General features: G+C 44.5%; 1 protein-coding gene across 1 annotated transcript in view; it reads left to right on the forward strand.

Moving 5' to 3' along the window:
- CACNA1I (calcium voltage-gated channel subunit alpha1 I) overlaps window positions 1–21966 on the forward strand; it is a 167306-nt gene that overhangs the window by 93067 nt on the left and 52273 nt on the right. Inside the window, exons 5-7 of the mRNA XM_013947212.2 lie at window positions 17215–17374; window positions 19708–20023; window positions 20698–20790. Of these exons, the coding sequence (XP_013802666.1) occupies window positions 17215–17374; window positions 19708–20023; window positions 20698–20790 (569 nt within the window). The remainder of the gene's footprint in view (window positions 1–17214; window positions 17375–19707; window positions 20024–20697; window positions 20791–21966) is intronic.

Genomic DNA, 21966 nt, shown 5'->3' on the forward strand with positions numbered 1-21966 from the left:
GCCATGCTGATGGCTCAGGAGTGGAAGTCGAGAAATGTGCAGTAAAGGAAAAGGCATTTTCTCGCTCTTACTGAAGGATTTGGCAGATGTGAGAATGCCTGAAGCCTCAAAAGGGGAGGTGTATGAGGCTGTGGAGAGGGGTAAGCTGGTGGAAGTGGGGAGAGTTGTTTTCCTCAGGCTTTCACAGAATCTTCCAGGTTCTCTTATAGGAAAATTTTTCAGGTCGTTACTGCTCAGGGACATGTGACACTGCCTATGTTTTCTCTTCTCACCCTATGCTTTGTACTCTCTCTTTTGTACTGACTTCCCCCCCCACCCCCATGAGTTGGTGTGTGTATATTAGCTAGGCTGAGCATGCTGCTGGGCATCAGCCTGGTGGGGCTGAGTGTGAGACTGGATGTGTCAGCAGCATAATGGCTCCTCACCAGCAGTTCAGGTCTGGGATGCAGACCCCAGCTCAGGTCTGAATGCAAATCAAGCAAGGTGCTGTAGCCTGGGAGTATGTGCCATAGTCCAGGTGCATGTGTCACACACATGCACTACTCCCATTCATTCTGTACTGGTGGCCACAGGGTCAGGCACCCTGGACTTCCACAGCCTTCACTTCTTCCCTTGCCAGGGGCTAGGAACAAGACCAGCTCTCTGCTGTGCTTTGCAATTTTATCAGTGCTGAACTCAGTTTCTTCCCTTCCTCTGCCTCTTGTCTTTCTCAAGTCAGTATTGCTAGTCCTGCAACCCTTGAGCAAGTAAACAAGCATTGCCATTGTTATTTAACTGCAGGAAATATCAATAGTGATGGCTCAGGCTTCACAGTGTTTATAATCAGGCAGATGGAATTGGACCATCAGGCAAGCTGCGTGCCATTGAGGTCTGGGGGTTGCAAGAGCAGTGAACTTGGTCCGCAATGTCACTCTGATGTTTCTGGTTATTCCCTGTTCAAAGACAGCAGCTACCACTTGCAGCCTTGTAAAACTTTCAGTGTTTCTTTTGTAAATTTTTCTTTCTCACAGAATGGCAGGAAGTCTCTTTGCTCTTCCCCATAATCTCCCTAATCAGGCTGTCTGCAGTGGCTAAGACCTTGTTAGAGCTCTCCTAATCCTTCTCTCAAGCTCAGATGTTCCCTTTTCTTCTCTAGATCTGAGGAAGTTTGCACAGTTGACCTCCCAACCTACACTATGTTTTTGCTTGCACCAAAGTCACTTGCATGATACCACCCATTTCTTGAACATACTGTGGAAAAAGATTGTAGGATCTGTGGTTCCATGCATGGCAAAGCCCTTCTAGGTCTTGTCCCTCTTTCTGGGTGCATTTTTATCTCTGGGTAGTATCTAGGGATGGAGAATGCTGAAAGGTATGAACAGGGTATTGAGGCATAGTCATGTGTGCCCAGTGTGGCAGGAAGGGGCCAGGCAGAGAAGCAGTTGGTTTGGGGACTAACTGTATACCCAGGCCTTTAACAGGTCTGTCGTGGAGGTGATAAACATGACAGGCAGGAATGGCCTTTCGGCTATTGACTGTTGGCAGAACAACTGCCCCAGACTATGACTTGCTCTCTGCCCCTTCTCTCTGCCCCCATGAAGGGAGGCGGCTGGAAACAAGCCATGGCTGGTGCTGTGGGCACACAGCCACAGCTGGGGGCCACCTTGTCTAGAAGCTGCCTGTGAGATGAGGGGGATGTCCCTGAGCCCATGCATAGCCTGCTTGCCACTTTTGGAAAGCGTCCAGCCAGCTGCATAAGGGAAGCATTGTTCTTCTGGGACAGGAGCTGGGCAAGGGGAGGGGAAAAGGCTGGGGCACGCAGCTGTGGCAGAAAGTTATACAGCCCCCTTTCCTCTCCACTTCATAAGGACTCCCGTGAGTCTGTACTCAAAGACCACTCCGAGGCTGACCTCTATTATCAAAATAGACTTAGCCTTTATGATGAGTGGGAACATCTTCAATGATACCCAATTGACTCCTGCAGACACCTGCCAAAGACATGCTAATTACTGGACACCAGCAGTCAGGAGTGAAGCTTGACTGACAAAAAGTCAAGGCCTTGTTTCTTTCTTATTTATAGCCAGGAACAGCAGGAGTCACTCCAATATTCACAGAAATAACCCTTGGGAAGGAGTGGTCTAAGCAAGATGAGAATCAGCCCACTAGAGACTCACTCTGTAGATGCCGAGACCCCCAGGAAGCTTTCAATCATCTAACCTGACCTCTGTATAGCAAAACCTGTTGAATTTCACCTGATTGTCCCTGCCCATGAAGTTGTCTGTCTGTTCCTTTTGTCAATATAAAACTCCACCTGTATGAAACCAATGCTGTTTTAATTTCCACTCTGTGGTTAAATCTTTGTCTATCTTTCTCACTACATAAATCTGTGGTTATAGGCAGAGAACTTTTTGGTAGAGAGACATCCTGTTATTAATGAAAAAAAAAAACAGATTTCCTGGGAGAAGAAGCACTGACTTATGGGTTGAAAACTGGCTAAGAGGCTGTAAACAAAGGCTTGTGATAAATGGGAGTGTGTTGTATTGAAGGAAGGTGCCTAGTGGGGTACAACAAACAAATTAATAGGACCTTTGGCCGCAAATCTTTTTTTAATGTCTTTTTAAGTTCTTCATTACTGAATTGAAGCAAGAGCAAAGTCTATTAAGGAGATTTGCAGATGATACCAAACTGGAGGACTTGCAGGTGCTAGCAAAGAAAGAGGGAAATAACAGGAGATAGAGGGAGACTGAGGCCTTGGTAGAAGCCTGAGGCATCTGGGGGGGAACAGGGGTGCTAATCCTAAACCAAGACATTAAGTGGAAGGGAAGGATCATGCAGAAAACTGTGATGGCAAGGGACAACATTGCCCAGCGTTCACAGCTAGCCATTTCAAAGGCTTTCACTTGGGCATCCGGATGAGGACCAGTTTTACAGAAGAATTTAACCAGGTGGACTGCACTCTTTCAAAAATCAAGACATTTCTGGGAGCTGAGATCCTCAAAAATCTACTGGCCAGTTACAGATTCTGAAAAATCCCTGGCTAATAAGGTGAATGTGGGCAGGAACGAGTTTACAGTTTAGTATGGTAGCCTTGTGGTTCATGTAAAATGGCTACCATGATTCAGGACAGCAGCGATTGTGGTTTACAAGGCCATATCTAGACTAGTGCACTCAGATAATGGCAGTTTATTATCAGCAGAGTAAACAACATGATTAGGAAGCTGCGTGATTGTTGTATGGGAAGACTGTTAACAAAGTGAAGTCTGGCTGACTAGGTTATTTCGTGTCCAAAGAACAATAATACTTTAATAATCCACATGGGTTTGAAAGGTGCACATACTAGAGGCAGAAATTTGTAGAGGAATTAGAGAGAAATTTGGTATTACATGAGGCAAGAAAGAAGTAACACCAGGAAATTAGGACGGAGGATATTTAGAATGATTCTGAGGAAACATTGCAGAGGAAAAAAATATCACCTGTTAGATAAATGGGGGGAAAAGAAAGAACAAACTCATTTATTTTATATTCTGGGCAGGAAAGCAAGCTGAATGCTAAATGCCCAAATTGGATGTCTAAATTCTGCTTACCTGTGTTCATTGTTAATATGTTATTGAAAGCTCTTCCTTACAGTGAGACTTGTAAGGCTTTGAGACAATATGCCACAAGGAGTTGACAAACACTATTTATATGTGCATTGATCATTATGCATAGAGCAAAGGATGCATAGACTTTTCTAAGTGAATGATGACAGAAAGAGAAAAGAACAGTGTAACCAGAAGGTGGCAAATGTAAAGATCCATTAAGTAAGATGTTCTCCACCCACTTCATAGTTAGACTGTGGGACTCCACTGCTACGGGAAGTCCTTCCAGCTCCAAATCAAGTAAGATGCATAATGGGCACAATAAATGAAATGGGATTGTCTAAAGGGATCAGAGCACACATGGAGATACTAGATTTCAAACCTTCATGCTTCAGGGTTAGAGCTCCCAGTTAGCAGCAATTAATTGCATTTCTTGCAATTCTCAGAAGCATGTGCTATTGGCAATTTCAGATAACACTTCTGAATGAAGTAGTCTGAGGCTCTGACCTGTTTGATCATTCCTACATTCACATGTAATTTTTAAAGTGTACTAGAGAAAAAATGAAGAGCCCTATTTTTGTAATATTTATCACCCCTGCATTAGTATTCTTGCTTCTCTCTTGCATTCCTCACTATAGTCCCAGGAGCACTGCCCTTTGGGGTTTTGTTTGAAAATGCATGAAGCAAAAATTATAGACTGTTTTGGTCCTATTGCCATGTGATTGAATTCCATAGTACTGTGTTGGTGTGACAAGCTATGTGAGTCGCCAAACAAGTGTAAAGAGGAAAAATTCCCTTCAGGTCTCTGTCAGAGGTAGTTACTTTCTGCTCTGGGCATGTCTGTGCCCTGGGCTTGGGGTGAAATTCTACATCCATTTGTAGTTATTGTCCTTTCACAATTGTGTGTCAGGTTGCTAGGTGAAATGTTGCTATTTCTGCCAGCTTTTTCATCTTTTCTTCTCATGGCAATGCACAAGGTTTAGGGGGGCTGATGTCGTTTTATTTCTTCCTGCTTTTTAGAGAGGAGTCTGTAGTCATTTCTAATAGTTTGAATTTCTTTCTCATATTATTAGGTTTTTTGACATTGCAATAGAAAATGTTTTTTCAGTTTACTCTTTCTTGTTGCATTGGTCTCATGCAAAGAAGAGTCTTTGCATTGTGCTTGATGCCTTCCAGTTTCCACTTACAATTTAGTAACTGATTCATTATTTGGAAGCAGATTACTTCAGCTGAGCACATTGTATGGAAGTGAAGGAGTCTGTTGCAGTGTTGCATAGCAACTTTATTGAATAGCAAGTGTATACATTTATTAATATTTGGTGTATAAGTGCAGTAATACATATGTGGATGTATAGACGTCAGAAATAATTTCTAGCTGTGCAGGAAATAGAATTTCAGATTTGTGGGAAGTTCTGTTCTTTCTAATTTTGTTTTATTCTCTGTTAGAACAAGAATAAACATCTTCCATCCATTTTTAATACAGTTTTATTCTATATAATTTTAAGCAGTTTGTTTAACTTTTTGATGTTTTCTATATTTTGTCATAACAAAGAAGTTTTGAAACGAAAAAAACCTCACCATCCCATTCTATAAATGTTGAAACAGATCATTTCTGCTTTATCAAAATGCTTTCCCCTCTTATCATCCTTACTTTTTGCTAAATGAAGTTTCAGTAACTATCACAATATCTATGTTGACATGTTTCCATTTCAATGAAGTAGCATTTTTGACTGGTGAAAGTATTGTGTAGGAAAATCTTGGACTAGCTCAGTTTTTCCTTTATTAATAATAATATTTATTATAGTAGCGCCTTTGGTCCAAAGTGGTCAGATTTCTGTCTTTTTCTTCTAGAGATCTCAGAAACATAAACCAAGGCTTGTTAGTTTAATCATCCTCATGTTTTGAACAGGGTGAGTGAGACCCAGTGAGTCACCACCAGAATCAGGAATACAACTGATGTCTCCTAATACTTAGCCGTTCATTCAGCCCACTAGACCAAAGCAGCAATATAAAATAATCTGAAGCAGCTGAACTCTGGAATGGGAAAATTTGTTTTGTATTTTTATGCTTGCCTTAAATCTGTATACCAGTGGCCGTTGCCATTTCAGTGCCTAAGATGATAGACAGTGATCTGGCCATGAACATCATACATGGCACAGGGGAAAAGTGATGACATTTACTTCTCTAAATCTGTTTTTGAGGAACTAATTTCATTGACGAGCGTGTATGAAATTAGCTTCTGACTGAGATATATTAGGCTGTAAAACAGCCTCATTTAAAGCTGGATCAGACAAAAAGGCAAGAGCATTTGACAGGCACAGTCCTGCCCTAGGAGTTGGGAATGCAAAGGGATTATGAGATTTCTTGTCTAAAGAACCCCTCTCTAGGGTCTTTGCTTCAGACATTTCTGTCTTTCTGAAAGACGATTGTCACTTGCTTGTTCTCATCCAAAGTTGATTCACTTTAGAAAATCTACAGTTCCATTTGACTGTTTGGAAGTACTTTTTTGATTTTCATGGGGATTTTTTTGTGAACAGATAACTAACTCAGATGTTATTATATTTTCCAAATATTTAAACATACCTGTCTTCAGTTCTAATTAAATATTTACAGAGCACTGTATACAATCACATCTCACTGGCACACACACACACACTGTATTTACAACCACGTACAAATGTGTGCATACACATACACGCTTATCCACACCCATCCACTGCCATGGGCAGGCTGGTGCAGGGATAAGACTGATGTTCTCTCACAGCATCCATATGCATAAGTTAAGAGGTCAAAAAGCCCGTTTCATTCCCCAATCAGTCCACATGTCACTCAAATGCATTTGAAGACAAAGCTGCCAGCTTTGCATAGGCTCTGTCCCAGGCAGGTGGGCAGTGAAAGGATGAAGCCAAGCACCGATGGGCTCAACCCCAGTCTATATCCTCCCTTCCCAACCCAATCTTCTAGCCCAGTGGAGCCAAAGCACTGAACATAGAGTTGTAATTTGTGCCCAGATCAGGCTATTAGAGGATGACTTTCTTTGGAGATGGAAATGCAGCTCAGAGCGGCGCTTCCCTGTATGTGGCATCCCTGAGCAGCACGGCTCTTTATCAAGACAGGCATGTTCAGGATACAAGAAAAGAGTGTGAGAGCGAACGCGGTGGTGTGAAGAACAATAGCGAGAGGTGCAGAGAAAGAGCTAGGTTCAAAGGAGAGATGAACGAGCGGCAGTGTTTAGCAGGTAAGACCCGCAGGTCATTCCCACCCTGGCAGTGGTGCCATCCACATCTGCATGTAGGTGATGGAGAGAGAGCCTGTGAAGGGAGAGGCAGATGGACTCAAACCCGAAACAAGTAGAAGAACTAGTAGTATAAAGGAAGTCTGTTTACTATCAAATACACTGGGTGGATTTGCAAATTAATACTTCCCTGCTTTTTTTTAACCAAACTGACCGGGATGTAAAGTTCCACCTTCTGTAGTGCAGGGAGAAGTCTTCAGTCAATGAAGATAGACTCCAGCTTTATTTATTTATTGTCTGATTTTAGTGCTGTTTTTCACATGCACTGCACAGTGTGAAGTATTTTGCCATGTGTTTAAATGGATAATCAGAGCAAATTTGGGAAAAGAAAAAAGAAAACTATATCCCTATGTTGGTGTAGCATCATGGCAGAGATCTGGGGAACACTGAAGTGCAGGAAATGTAGAAATGGTAATGTCTTGTTTTCTATCACGCATTGCTCAGTCCCTTTAGGGAGATCATAGATCAGTGGAGAAGATCATTTTTCACTCTCTGAATGCGTCTGCTCAGTTTCAGTGTTGTTATAAACAAGTATTCAACGTCACAAATTATGTTCTTGTAAATCATCAGTTGGGTTTAAAATCATGTGATTTGAAAAAAGGAAAAGGTGAAAAAAATCTCAGATTCTTTTTATTTTTCTTGTGGCTTTCAGACTGCTAGACCTGTGAATCAGATCCTGTACAACTTTTGTTTCCCCATAGTAGTGAGGAATGGAAACTTTTTCTGTTTTTTACTGTGATCTGAGATTGTCAAGTCATAGCAAGATTTCGCGCCTGAAGGTTTATGCCACGCATCCCAAGACTCCTGATAAAAATTACCAGAGTTAGCAACAGCACTTCTGAGTTTGTGCTACTGGAAGTAAAGCAAGCCCGGAAAAAAAACAGCCATAAAGAGACCTTTGGCAGAATCTTTATTTCTTCATTCTCTAGGGGAACCTGCACAGTCAGAATTTTAAAAATGCTCAGAACCTAGCAGCTCCCATTGTGGCAATTCTGCTGGCTTCTCAAACAAGCTCAGCTTTCAGTGTACACAGCGATTCCAAAAGCCCAGCCACTTATTTTGCTGCCTAAATGGGAGCTGAGCTATTTTGCAAAATCTGTCCCAGGAGACCTATCAAGCAATGGATACCATGGAAATGTGAGCAATAATGACAATGTGTTATGGGGTAAAAGATAATGTCGTATACACTAATGCAAATTACACTGTGTGTGTGTGGGCAGGCCAATTTACAACCATAGCCTTAGATTTCTTGATCTTTGTGTATTAAGGGCTCCATTCTCCTCTTTCACACACATTTCACCTAATGTCATGTCACTGCCTGCAGTAGAATGAAACATGATTCGTGTTAGTGACAGCAAGGGGAAACTAGCTCCCTTAAATCTTAACCAGAAGTTGCATTAACACTGCTTTACATAATATTTTGCCTTATTCTGTCCTACTTATACAGTACTAGAGATGTGTAAACAATGTAAGGGTATATTTTTAGAACCAAGGCAAGTGGCACACAACTGCAGCATTGGAGTTACCTTTTGTCCCCAGTGTTACGTGACCCTTGCAATTCTGAAAGAAAAACTGCCACTGCATGTTTTTAATACAGCTTCCCCTGAAAGTGAATGCAGTCATCACTGCAGTGATAACTTGAAAAAAAAGAGATGATCAGTGAATGAACAACAGTAGCAGGTGGTAGGTGTTGTTTGTTAGATGTTCAGTATGAGGAAAAGGAACAGAAAGGCAGTGATCCCCCAAAGAGACACCTGTCTAAGAAATAATCCAACAACTGGTATCACTCTCCAAGACATTACTTAACAGCCCAAAGCTTGCAAGGAGAGAGTGAAGAAGGGGACTCCTGACTGTGACCTTTACCTGCATCTCAGTTGCTGCTCACATCGCAGATTATGTAGCAACCAAAAGTGTTATGGTGGCACTTATTGAATAAGCAGTGGATGAACTTTGTGCTGAACTCACTGCTGTCTGTGGACCATAGCTGGACTCAGAGCATCCCTGTGCAGACCATTGCTGAGGTGTCTCCTCCTCCTGTCTGGACCACAGCAAAGCATGGACTGAGGCCCCTCTTTTTCCAGTGAGGTCAGAATTTAGGTGCCAAAGTAAATGCTCTGAATTTTGCCCTGATTCTTGAGGCTGCAGGAAGTTTGGGGTCAGGGTTACAGTTAGGTGGCTTCGCTTCTGGGCTGGCTGCCTTGAAGCACCTGGCAGCTGCTGGCATAGCTCTGGTTTCTGGTCCCTCTGTAGGGCTCATGGGGCTCCAGACCAACACAGAGGAACTATTTTGTGCACTTAGATTTTCTTCAAAGTCACAAGTCTGACTCTCTGCCTGCTGCAGACAGAGACCTTCCAGACAGGCTGGGTCCAACCCTGCTGTTGTCCTTTAAATGTGAAAAATCCCGAAAGCCAAGTCTTCTTTTTTCCTGTCAGTTCCACTACAATGCTGGCTGCAACTAAAGCCTGGTCCTTCACACCACAGTTCATTTTTGGCAATATTTATGATCTGGCAAGAAGGTCATTTTCCTTGACATTGGTGTATTTCTCTCAGCATCCTCCAAAGGTTTTGTTGTTTGGTTTTTTTGTTTGTTTGTTTTTTTGTTATCTGGGCATTCTCTAAAATAATCCCTTATAAAGAGATCTTCACAATCCTATAGTTGAAACTGGGCCTGTTTCTTTGCAGGGTCTTCTGCAGGCTTCTTAATGACCTCCAGCAAAGAAATGTGGCACTAACTACTTGTGCTGTAAGCCACACCAGGGCTTGCCTGGCCCTCAGTGACCAGGCCAGCAGAGATCTCCATGGGACTTGCATGATAAACCCTGCTAAAGGGAATGATCATTTAAATGTTTTCAAGGTATTTGACACTTCTTTCTGCATACTAAGTCTCATTAGAAGGGGCCTATTTACTTGGCGTGTGTAAGACTTTTGATGGGCAGGTAGGAATCAAAGCTCTGAGGGAATCAGAATATGAAGGTTCACCTCTAACCCTGGGACCTGCGCCCTCTTTGGTAGTGTACTGAGCACTGTGACTGTGCAGTGGCCACGTTTGTTTCCTTGTCTTCCTCCCAAGCAAAAGAGCATGCAAGGGAATGTTTTGGGTTTCATTTTCCCTCTCTTTTTGGTGGTTGCTTTGGCTGTGTGTGGGGTTGCTAGTGATGGCATTCTTTGTGTGTTTTTTTTCCTTTTCTTCTTTTTTTACTTTTTGGTGCCCATGTTGCCCTGATCTGGTCCATCTAAGGTAAGTGTCTTGCTCTCAGAGCAAAAAGCACTGAGGTCTGTGATGATCCCTGGATCCCAAGGGAATTCTTTCTACAGCCTCAAAGCAAGCATGAGAGAGCTCCTTCTCTCACATCAGTACACTTTAAACCTGCACTGGAGAGCTCTGTCATCCCAGCAGGGTGAAGTTTTGACCACCATTTTTTTTCTGGAGCTTTAATTTCTATTTTGGCTACCTCAGGCTTAGGCTGAGGAGTACTTTGAAGGCAAGGACTGGGGACACTTAAAGCTTGAACTTGATTCAGTATCCTGAATCAAGGGAAATCAGTGCCTGTGTTGCTGAGAAAATGAATGACACCTTTTTGTACTGGTTGAAGCTTTATAAGTGCTGAAAATGTCGTGCTTTGATATTTTCTGTCTCTGGTCTAGCTGAGAAGTGACAAAGATGTGGATAATTGGAGGTCAGGTTCATCAACAGGCTGACTGGGATGAGGTCTCTGAGCCACTCAGAGATGGAGAAAGCTTTGCTTGTCGGCAAGGCAGTAGTGGGGTGTCGGTGAGGAACTTACTGGCACTTCTAGACTATGGATCATGCTGACAACCTGCAAGTGCAAAACTGCCCAACCCAAACGTATCCTACAAACATCCAGGCACTTGAGAGATCAAAGAAAAAGACTTCAGTAGTCCCTGAACGAGGCCAGTGTTTCACATTTGTATGTGGGGCAGCTCCCTTTTTCTTAGCTGCAGAGCTGTCTCAAGAGTTATCAGTACACCATACTGTAAACTGGGCTTGCTTTTCCATAGGGTTCATTTAATCTGGGTCAGGCCAGTGATCTGGGTGTGCTCTCTGTGGCATTGCTGCAAAGGAGGGGGGTGATGGGCTGCAATATCAGTGAGGCTGGTTTTGTGGCTTGAGCGAAAGGCATCTGGAGCTGCATGCTGGCCCTTCCAGCTGAGCTCTGCTTGTTCCCATGTGCATGTGTTTGCAGGAGAGGCCTCAATTAAGGGGAATGCAGCAAAGGGAAAATGACCTGGGTGGCAAGGGAAGCTGCAGGTTATAATAATGGTGAGCTTGGCAGTGCATTTACTGTTGCACACACAGCTGATTAGTTTCTCTTTGCAGTGGTTTGGCTTCACGTTTTAGCTGATGTAAATGAATGCAATGAGTGGAATGACAGTTGAGCCTTAGTTCAGCAAGAGAAGTGATCACAATGAGGAAGGTCGCAAGTTGGAGCACCAGCTTGCATTGTGCACACAAACTGAGATTATTTCAGCCACAAGGGCTGGGCACAAAAAAAGGCGCAGCTCTCTGTGTGCTCTCTACACAAATACCATCTATCTCCTGGAATGGTTCCTCATTTCTGAAAATTCCCATAAAGGAGCATGCACAGGAAAATCCTGCCAACCCGGTGCTAGCTCAGTGAACTACCATGTGTCCTGGGGCAGGGGAGGAAGGAAAGAAGGCACGCTTGGGCAAGCTGCCTGGATGAAGGACAGAAAGGTGCTTCAGTCTCTGCACTCTGCAAAATGTGCTGCCGGCTATCGTCACAAATGCGGATGGGGAAGATAGTTCCTTTTGCTCCAGTTAAATGACAATTGGCGGCTTGGCCTGTGATGCAAATAAGATGGGTACTGAGAATTATATTTTCTTCCATCTGGTTTATTTTAAGCAATGGATAGCAAGGAAACAATTGCCTCAAAGTATTATTTCCTTTTGATTCTACACACGCTAGCTTTGTCCCTCAGCATAGAGCTGGGAAGTATGCACAAAGCCTCAGAGATGGGTGAGATATAAGAAACCAAAAAGAACAGGTTTTCTCACTCTGTTCCCAGCCAGTCCACTGTTCAGGTCATGGGGTAATTAGCATTATGGGATGAATCAGATCAGTTGTTAGCCATCACTTTTGTAAAGAGGCAGGTCGAGAGAAGAGAAGAAAACAAAGTTGTGCAGAGTAAGAGCAGTGGATAGGCAGCGGTAACCAGCTGGGTGCACCTGCACGTGCACAGCTGGCACAGGCTGACACTTGCTGTGCTCACCTCCTCCACAGCCCTTCCCAGGTTGCTCACCACAGTCCTGCTTTCCCCAGGGCTGGCACATGCCAGGCGGATCTGTTTAAGAAGGTTTCAGCTGTGACGGCCAAGCTAATCAGGGTTGACAGCAAGTGTCTGGAGGGAGCTACAGTTGTGCTGGCATCAACAGAGTTTGTCAGAAAGGACCCCAGGATGCCTCCAGAGTGAGGTAGTGGATTTGCTCTGCCTGAAGCTGGGAGGGAGTTCAGCGACTTCCCTTTATCTTTGGCTTTGCGTAGCTCCCTGCTCCCCTCTGACAGCTCTCTCCCCAGCACTCCTCTCCCCCTTTCGCTGTTCCTCACCCCTGTGATGTGCTTTGCCCCTGACATCGGCTGCCACGTTGGAGCCACTAACATATTTCTATTATGCTCATAGCCTTGCTCCCAGAGGATATCCTAGAGGGAGTAGCCCTGCTGGTGAAGGCCCATTGCACTATCTTCCCCAACCCTTGCCCCTGAGAAAAGGACATGGGTGGGTGACAGGGAAGTGTTATCTCAGAGTTACTTTCAGATGTCTGGCTGTGAGGAGCCATCCTTGGATGCCCACAGCAGATGCCGTATTGTTTTCTTGCTTCCCCTGGTCTCCTTGTGAAGGTGAGTAGGGAGTGGAGAAGGCCTCTCCGAGTCTACACCTGGCACTCATGAATATTTCATGTTTCTAGCTTTTCTTCCCCTTGAAGAGCAAAACCTTTTCATATTTGATGCCCTGGGAGCCTGTTTGGTTGCTGAATGTTGCCTCATCAATGCTTTCCTTCCCTTCTTTTTCTCCAGACTGTCCAGCCCCTCTTCCTTTCTTTTCTCAGGGCACATCTCTTTTTCAAAGGCTGCTTCAGAAAAGGTCATTGTCCCTTTCATATTCCCTCCTTGCTGTGAGCCAGTGTGACTTCTGTGCTGCCAATGGCAAAGGACAAATGGAGATATGGGGAAAGACAACAGTGGGGAGGGGGAGGCAGGCAGGCAGGAAGACACGTGCACATACACTGAAGAGAAGTGAAGAGATGGAGATAAGTAGGCACAGTGAGAGAAAAGTAAATGGGGGAAGAGGCACCCAGAAATGGCAGAAGGGAGAAAAGAGGAAACAGCAGGACTTGACTAAAGAATCAGTGTTCCAGTGCCTTCCAGAACTTGTTGTGTGAGATGCACCAGTGTCATCTTGGACTTGGGCTGTCTATTCAAGGCCCTGTGCTCCCCTCTTAGCCATTCTGGCCTGCTGAAGAGAGGTTTCCTGGTTTTCCAGAGCGGGGATGCTCCCAAAGGTGTTTGAATCAGAAGAAAGTGAATGTCAGTGCTGTGTGTTTCCACTTCAGAAAGGTCAAGTTTGGTCTGGTTTGACCTCACCCCACTGCCTTGATAAATATGCTGCCACCCCTGCCTTGCCTTCTGCTGATTTCCTACCCTGTGCTTTTGCTGTAGAGATCTTCTTGTCTGAACTGCTAAGGTCTCCAGTAAATCACCAGCCTCCATCCTCAGCCTCTTCAATCTTTCTCCCCCTTTCCCTCACAGCTCGTGAGTGCTCGAGGGGCCATGGACCATATGCCTCCCTGCCTCTGGCTGTGCAGATCCTGGAAACACACTGCTATGTGTGTCCTGCCTGAGTTGGGCTGATTTCCTCCTGTCTTTGAAAGCTTTCAGATGTCTGGCAGTGAGAATCCTTCCTTGGATGCCCGCAGCGGATACTGTAGTGTGAATATCAGACTAGCCTGGCCCTTCTTGAGGTTGAGGGACTGCAAAGCCCAGACTGTGGCCAGACCTGTGCAGGACTGCTGGCTCAGGAGCTGGATGGAGATGCTCTCTGGGCTTCCAGCCAAAGTGCCAATATTGGCTGGCACAGATGCAGGGGGCACTGCCAAAATGCCATGACAGTTCTTACCAGCTCCATTCAAGCTCTGCATTAAAAAGTGCTAACTCTCAGCAGAAGTTGGGCCTGTAGAGATGTGAGGATGGCTGATAGCAGAGTACAGTGCAAGTGCTCTGCAGGGGACAGGGCTCAGAGGCTCTGGCTATGATTATTACAGCCAGCACAGCACAGTCAGCAGGGAAAGGCCAACAACAGAAGGAACAAAGGTAATGAACTAGTATTTACACTGTACCTTTCATCCAAATGAGTCCCAGAGTACTTTAACTAACTGGGTGAACTTAGCAGAGGAGGTCCATTTTGTTTTCTGTTGGAAAGCTGATGTCTCTGGTGAAGAAGGGGTTCCCAAAGCAACTGCTTTGTCATTCAGGACAGGGAGCAAAACAGGCTTTGCCCAAAGTGAAATGATGGCCTTGTTTTAGAGACACTTGGCCCACAGGGAAATTGCACTTGCCCTTCGGATGGGTGTAGGTTCAGCATTCTTAGTTTTGGAAGAGCCAGTGTTGAATCCATGGTAAGTGTCAGTGTGCAGAGAAGGATGAATCTGTTGAACTAGGGGATTTTTTAATATCAAAATTAGGTTTCATTTGGACTTAGAAATAGAACCCACCAATGCTAAAATTCTCTATGATGTAGAAAAGAGGCCAGGCCCTTGGACCAGGGCAAATTACTCTTATGTTATGGTCCCAGGTCCTAGCATTAGGGCTATCACCATGATGCTGGAGCTATGGATAACACAAATCCTGTATCCTCAGTAATATCTCTAAGAGTCAGAAGTGGGAACATACGGACAGACAGAATGTTTTCAAGGAAAAGACAGGCAAGTTTTGCAAGTCACTTGTCTTCTCTTGGAACTTGGATGAAACCATAGCATCACCATGAAATCTTTCATTCTTTTTCAAACTCTGCAAATTCTGACCAAACAAGCTTTTCATCTGTAGAATTCTGGTGGGAATGTCTGTTCTGTGTTTTACCCAAAGGGCAGTCTCATTCCTGCCATTACTTCTGCTGTGAGATGGAGCTAGCATCAATTAATTTGAAAAATATCAACCCCTCTTACTGAATTACTGGCACAGCTTCCTATGTTACTTGAATTTCCCTAATGTACTGACCAGGATAGCTATGAGAACTACTGAGATCATGCTGTGAAGCAATATTAATGCTGGAAATGTACTGCACTGCAGTGAGAGTGTATGGCCTTAGAGCCAAAGTGCTGTGCAGAACATTGCTTCAGAACCTGGGAGATCGAAGGGACAGGCAGTATGGCACCATGGCTGTGCTGTTGGGCTTTGTATAACAGATCAGGAAACTATCAGTGACTCACGGCCTGCTCATGATCCCCACTGAGTAGCTGGAGCTGCAACCTTGCATTTCTGAGTTACTGATGTACTGGCTAGAAGCTGTCTGAACTGGTGACTAGTGGCAGGGCTGGGCAGTCAGGCAAGAGGACCTTGCAGCTGCTCCAAGGCCTGGTCATCCCTTGGAACTAATGCCATCATTCTTTCTCCTGTATACTCCCTACTATCAAAGTAATAACCTCCCACCCCCACCAGCATGTGTGCAGCCCCTTTCCCTTCCCAAGCCAGCCGCAGGCACAAGCCATGTTCACAGGCTGAGCTCGAGCGACCAGTAGAAGTCCTTCATTGACTCATCCAATTACACTGTGACGGAGCCCCCAGCAGGAGAACCAGAGGGAGGGAAATTCTTCTCAGGTTCCCCTTTTCCTCTGCCACCTGAAACCCACCAGCCTGGACAGTGTCCTCTTCTCCTAGTCATGCATTTTCCTCTCACATGTAGAGATGCTTAAGCATCTCCTCCCTACACATCACCTGCATGCATGTACTGTTCCTGCCTCTCCCATCCTCACTCTTTTCTCCACAGACCCCAAAACATGCCCTCCTGAGCTAAAACAGTCAGACGTCTCATGGCGTGTACACCCTTCCCTCTCTCCCCCAAGCCTGTATGCACGCCACACACTCCTCTTTCCTCTTCCCTCCACAGTGTGAGCAAGCCAGGGAATAGAGACAGAGTGTAATGTACAAGTGATGTGGCTAATTACTTGACACTGGACATAAAAGGGGGATTAACTTGTGCCTCATAGGGCTGTCAGTGAATCCTAATCTTTTCTTCCTCTCCTCTCTCCCCTTCCACTGCCATCTGAAGTAATGAACTAGTTATAAATATCTAATTAGCTAATTATTTGTTGGCCTACATGGAACATCTTCTGTGGTGGAATTCCTTGGGCCCCTGGAGGAGGGATCTCTGTGGAAGCGAAGAGATGGACCATACAAGGTGTGCGCAGGGGTGACGGCAGTACAGTGATGCTCGGGAGGATTTCTAGACTTTCACTATCCCTGGAGAACAGAGAAAAAGTAATTAGTTCAGTGGAGAAACAAGTCTGTCCTTACCCCTGCTTGTGGCTCTCTGAGCTGAAGAATCAGCAGAGAAATAAAACCACAGAAAGAATTCATTAGGTGGTTAAAAAGGAAAAAAGAAGATTTTAGAAATGTTTGCACTGGCAAGAGGTACTGTGCTGGCAGCACTTCGGGCCATGTCCATTACCTGTGTGCTCCAACCCTGTCGGGGAGGGATGACTAACCAAGAGAAGAGAGTGTGCTCTCCATGACTGTCCCCTGATGAGACTGTCACTGAGAAGACCAATTTATGCCAGTTGTTTGTGTGTGCTGGAGAGGTTCATCCCACCAGGCAGGCTGGCCTTGGACCACCTATTCAATTATCATAGGCTGGAGTGTGCAGTAGTCGAACTAGGATGACTTTCAGTCTGAGCCATCTGAGGATGGGGGCGTTGAACTGTTATACACCATTGGGACAGAGTTTTTACTTCATTGCCCTTCTGTAGGGAAGGGGGAGGGTGGAATATCAATCAGATCACTGATGGTGCCGAAAGTCTCTTTCCCTTTTCTTCTTGGTGTTGCAGTTGGAGGCGTAGGGTTAAGAGAGCATGGTGTCACAGCAGCTCAGCTGGCTGCCTGTCAGTAGAGGTTAGGACAAGAAAGAACAGTGATCATAAATCCATCCTGATTTGGGCAGTAATTAATTTCCAACACACCTCAGCTTTTATCTCAATCTGGCTTTTTTTTTCTATCTATCATCTCCTTAATTTTCCTTTCCTTCTCCTTCCCTTTCTTGTTTTTCTTTTCTCACTCCCTCTTTCTTTCCATCCTATACTTCCTCTTTCTGGTTCTCTTCCCCTCCTGCAGGCATGCGCATCCTTGTGAATTTGCTCCTGGACACCTTACCCATGCTGGGGAACGTCCTACTTCTCTGTTTTTTTGTCTTCTTCATCTTCGGCATCATCGGGGTGCAGCTGTGGGCTGGGTTGCTCCGCAACCGCTGCTTCATGGAGGAGAACTTCACAATGTGAGTGGCTGAAAGATGATGGCCCATTCCTTTCTTCCAGGGGAGTTTTGCTTTTCCCTTTCCTGTTCTCTTGTCTTCTACTGCCTGGCTCTCTATGTATTGTTTACTCCAAACAACTGTAGGATGATATAGCCCTGAGCGTTAGCTACATCTCGCAGTGATCAGAAAGGGAGGGAAGGCAAAGGCTGTTGTTTGTAGTCTGTCTTTACAGACCATGTATCCCTGGGCTAATTTGAAACTGGCCAAGACACAAGTTAGAATAACTACCTCTGCTAGCCGTGCCTAGGGATTCAAGATGCTGGTCCTGCTCCCAGGTATAGTTAAAATTTAGAAACACCAGCCATACTCTTTCTCTTGGATGTGTTCACACTTCAGAAAACAACCAGGGGAGTCTTATGGAAAGCCGCAGTGCTGCCAGGGTGCTTCCAGGGACATCTTTGTTTGGTACCTCCAAGGTGGAGGTGAAGTTGCTGTTTTCATGTAGTAATGCATTACCTCCACAGGCTTTGGAGGGCATGGGGAAACTACTGGAAAACCTCAGGAACAGAATTGCCTGGGAGAGGTGCTGTGGGGAGGGGAAGAAGGGCTGTTGGGAGAGGCATCCCAAAGCTGGGTTAGTGGAAGTGAGACCATTTCCCACCACAGGTTCCCAGGTCTTCCCAAGGCATTTGGGAAGTTCAGCTGCAGGAAAGCAAAGCACAGGTTCTTGAATGGGAAGAAAAGATGTGAAGAAAAATGGGCACAGTTCTGGCAACAGGAGCCTTAAGCCACACAAGGTTCTCTGTGCTCCCTGATACTCTGCTTGATGGCAGGTATCTGAGGTCTGCTTTTTTCTGGCTGAGTCAGAGGGAGTCTGGAGAGCACTGCCCTCCTTCTTCCATGGTGCAGTGGGCTGGTAAAGCTCCTGCCTGCCACGAACTCTCCAATTACCCTCCCGGGGAACAGAGCATCAATACCAGAGCACAGCTCCTCCTGTTGACTTTCCAGCTTTAACTGATTTTGGTCTTTAAAACATCTTCCAAAAACTTTATACTAATCCCAGGCCTTAGATCAGTTTAAACTGCTTAAAAAATCCAAAGCTGAAGATCAGTTTAAACTGATTAGACAATTCTGAAGCTTTAGATCATCTCAAATTGGGAAAAAAGTAAATGTGAAAACACAATCTGCAGAACAGCAGTGGAACTGTAGAGCAGGAGCTGCTTAAAGCAGCCATTTACTGTGTTTATATATTCCTTGGGGAGAAATGACTGTTTAGGATGATTGTCCTTTATGTAAATCAAGAATGGTACTACTTTAATGAGGGTAGTTAGATCCATACAGAATGAGAAGTAACTGAGAAGTGAATTGGGGCCACAGCCTGCAAAGCGACAGATACTAGATAAATCTTTGTCTGACCATTACCAGAGAAATCCAGTCTACAGGCACCCAATTCACCAGTAATGTGGATATGTAATGACAGATCTTTGTGGTTTTGTCCCACTTAGATTAGAATCAGAGGCTTTTTCTCTTTTCTTTTGCATCAACACCTGTCCCCTTCCAATGACATTTAGTAAAAAAGTCTGCATTCATGCAACATGAAAGCTGTGTATCGGGGCACTGCAAGGATTGCAAGTGCACAAGATAAAGTTAATGGAAAATTTTAGATCTCCACCTTTCACTTTCCTCGTCATTAGCTCATCTCCAGCTAGGCAAGCATAGATTATTTTAATTATTCATGCATTTGGAAGATGCTTGCATTATTTGGAAAAAAGCATGTGAACTTGTCATGAAACGTTGCATCAGTAATGCCAGCTGTCAAGGAGGAGTCAGAGTTAAGGTTAAGTCAACTTTAGCTTTGCATTTCCTGATTTTAAGGCTTAGCTGTGCAACCTTAATTGTGCATGAACTGGATTTTTTTTGCTAGAAGTACAGAAGGTTCACTGCCAAATGTTATAAAACATGTCCATCAATGGCTACATACATGAGCACATCGCATAAAGCCTGATGAACTTCCTTAACATCATTGCATCTGATTTAACTTTGATGCTAATGGGGAGAGGGATCAGAATGCAAATGGCTGCATTCCAACTTCTCTCTGTCTCCAGGCAAGAAGGTTGTGTGATTTGGGTTTGGGGCTGGTTGATCTGATGGTAGGCAAAGTTCTGAAAAACAGGGGACTCATGCCTGGAAATTCCCTACTTTCCCAGGAACCCTACCTTCTGTTCTCCTAAGGCAGTAAACATAGAAATCCTATATCCAGTGCAGTTCCTACATCAGAATAGCAGCTCCACAAATGTCACTTAAGGGAAACATCTGTTACAGTAACTTTATGAGAGTGTTTTTTATCCTTGTAGACAAGGTGACATTGTCCTACCCCCTTATTACCAACCTGAGGAAGATGATGAGATGCCTTTTATCTGCTCACTGTCAGGAGACAATGGAATTATGGGATGTCATGAGATCCCGCCCCTGAAGGAGCGGGGCCATGAATGTTGTTTGGACAAGGATGATTATTATTACTATAACTCAGTCCGGCAAGAGTTCAACATCAGTGGCATGTGTGTCAACTGGAACCAGTACTACAATGTGTGCCGTACAGGAAATGCCAATCCGCACAAAGGTGCCATCAATTTTGACAATATTGGGTATGCCTGGATTGTGATATTTCAGGTAAGATCTAATTAGCTTCCTACTAGGGCTCAGGCTATTTTTTTTTTCATCTGAATCTGTCTTTGCTCCCACAATGATTTCTGCAGGGTGGGATACAGTTGAAGAGAGAAAGGGGCCTTGTAACCTCTTTTCTGGCCAGTGAGATAGAGCATATGCCACAAATGGTGTTCCTGAAGATGGGAAGGGACATATAGCTGTTTTAGGTCCTTGCTAAAATGAGCTACATCCTTCAGGCTGAGTTGTGTTTTATTTCCCTTTCAATCCAGATCACTATAGCAAAGGAGGCTACGTTTTTTTTTAATTCTCAGCACACATTGCAGATGGGAGCTAAAATCCATGCCTTTTTCTTTTCCGCTGGCTGTACGCCATGTCCAGTCCAAGGGGCACAGAAACCCGCTGCACATTTTTCCCTGCTGTGATCCAGGGAAATGAACTATTTTAATGAAATATTCCTGCTGTGGACTAGCATGATCTCACAGGCTTTGACAGCATGCCAGTGTCACCAAGCAGAACCACGCTGATTTCCTGGAATGGAACTTTGACCTCCCTGAAATCATTTTTGTTTCTCACCTTCCTTGGGTTGCAGCAGCTTTGTCAGTACCAGCCTGTATACACCGCAGAACAAACTCTGGAAGCCCACTTTCCTCCTCTTTTTCTTGTGCTTGTCTTTGCAGGTGATCACACTGGAAGGGTGGGTGGAGATCATGTACTATGTGATGGATGCCCATTCGTTCTACAATTTTATCTACTTTATCTTGCTGATAATTGTAAGTATAAGACTGAGAAAGTCTCAGTGTTGCAAGCTAAGAGCCTTTAAAAGGGCAAATGTTAGGTCAGCACGGACACTGGGTAGCAAATTACTGTCCCTTGATTTGTTCTATGAGCTCAAGAGTCCAGTTCACATGATATTCACCAAGAGTCAGTGGCAGGATCACATAGTTGTGTGTCAGATTCTTCTCTTCTACTCAAAAAAAATGTTGAGGATTGGTTCCTAGAGATGTACACATCCAGTCTAGAATCGTGTTCTCATCCACAGATCTTGTCTCAAAGTAAATTCCCAAAAACAGTAGATCCAAAAGCACAGAAAAACATTTCTGCATCTTCCCTCCTGCTTGGTCTCTTTAGATATTTGAAGTTCCTGAGTTGTTCCTGTTTTATGGCTTTGGCAACACCTGAATTTGTCAGTCAGATTCAAGGTCTGCCATGTTGAATTGCTTCCTCACCATGAACAAAAAAGATTTGATGCTCGCAAAGGTCATGCAGTCCAACTTGACCTGGAGTGGCTGTGTGACATGACTTGTGGCTGGTGGGGATGGAAGGAGGGAAATGTGTCAGTGATGAGAACTTACTAAGCAGTTTATAGACCATGTGGATTTATGTATGTGAAGGTTGTTGTTTTGTTGTAAGAATGTTTGTATGAACAAATCCCTGTCAGGCTGGACTCACTTTTGGGGTCTCTACCTGCAGACGTTGGAGTTAAGATCTGTTCTGTGCTCATCACAGGATTTTTGAGTTACTTTCCATACAAAGCATAAGAGGAAACAAGAAGAAAAGCAAGGAGGGCAAATAAAAGAGGAAAAGGAAGGAACATGTTTAAACAATCACAGTTTGTCTAGCTGTGACGGTCTTCACTGTAGTAGACAGCTGAAAGATTTCACCTTAGCTTGACTTTGTTTTTAATTTTTCTCTTTGAGCCAAGATCAATTTACCTCTCTCCTACCCTTTTGTTCCTCATGAGGTGACTGCTACCTGTCAGGCAGGAGCACGGTCCCTGCGGGGAGACATGAAAAACATGATGCCTTTACCTCTTCCATTTCTCATACCTCCCACGTGTAAATACATTTTCTTGGAGGGAATGTCCTGTATTTGACAAAAAAGGATTTTGTTTTTATGAAGACTCTTGCACTTTTCTCACATGGAGACCAAAGTCCAGAGTAGAAGGG

The sequence above is a fragment of the Apteryx mantelli genome, chromosome 1 (genome assembly GCF_036417845.1).
Source record: "Apteryx mantelli isolate bAptMan1 chromosome 1, bAptMan1.hap1, whole genome shotgun sequence".
Classification (NCBI taxonomy): Eukaryota; Metazoa; Chordata; class Aves; order Apterygiformes; family Apterygidae; genus Apteryx; species Apteryx mantelli.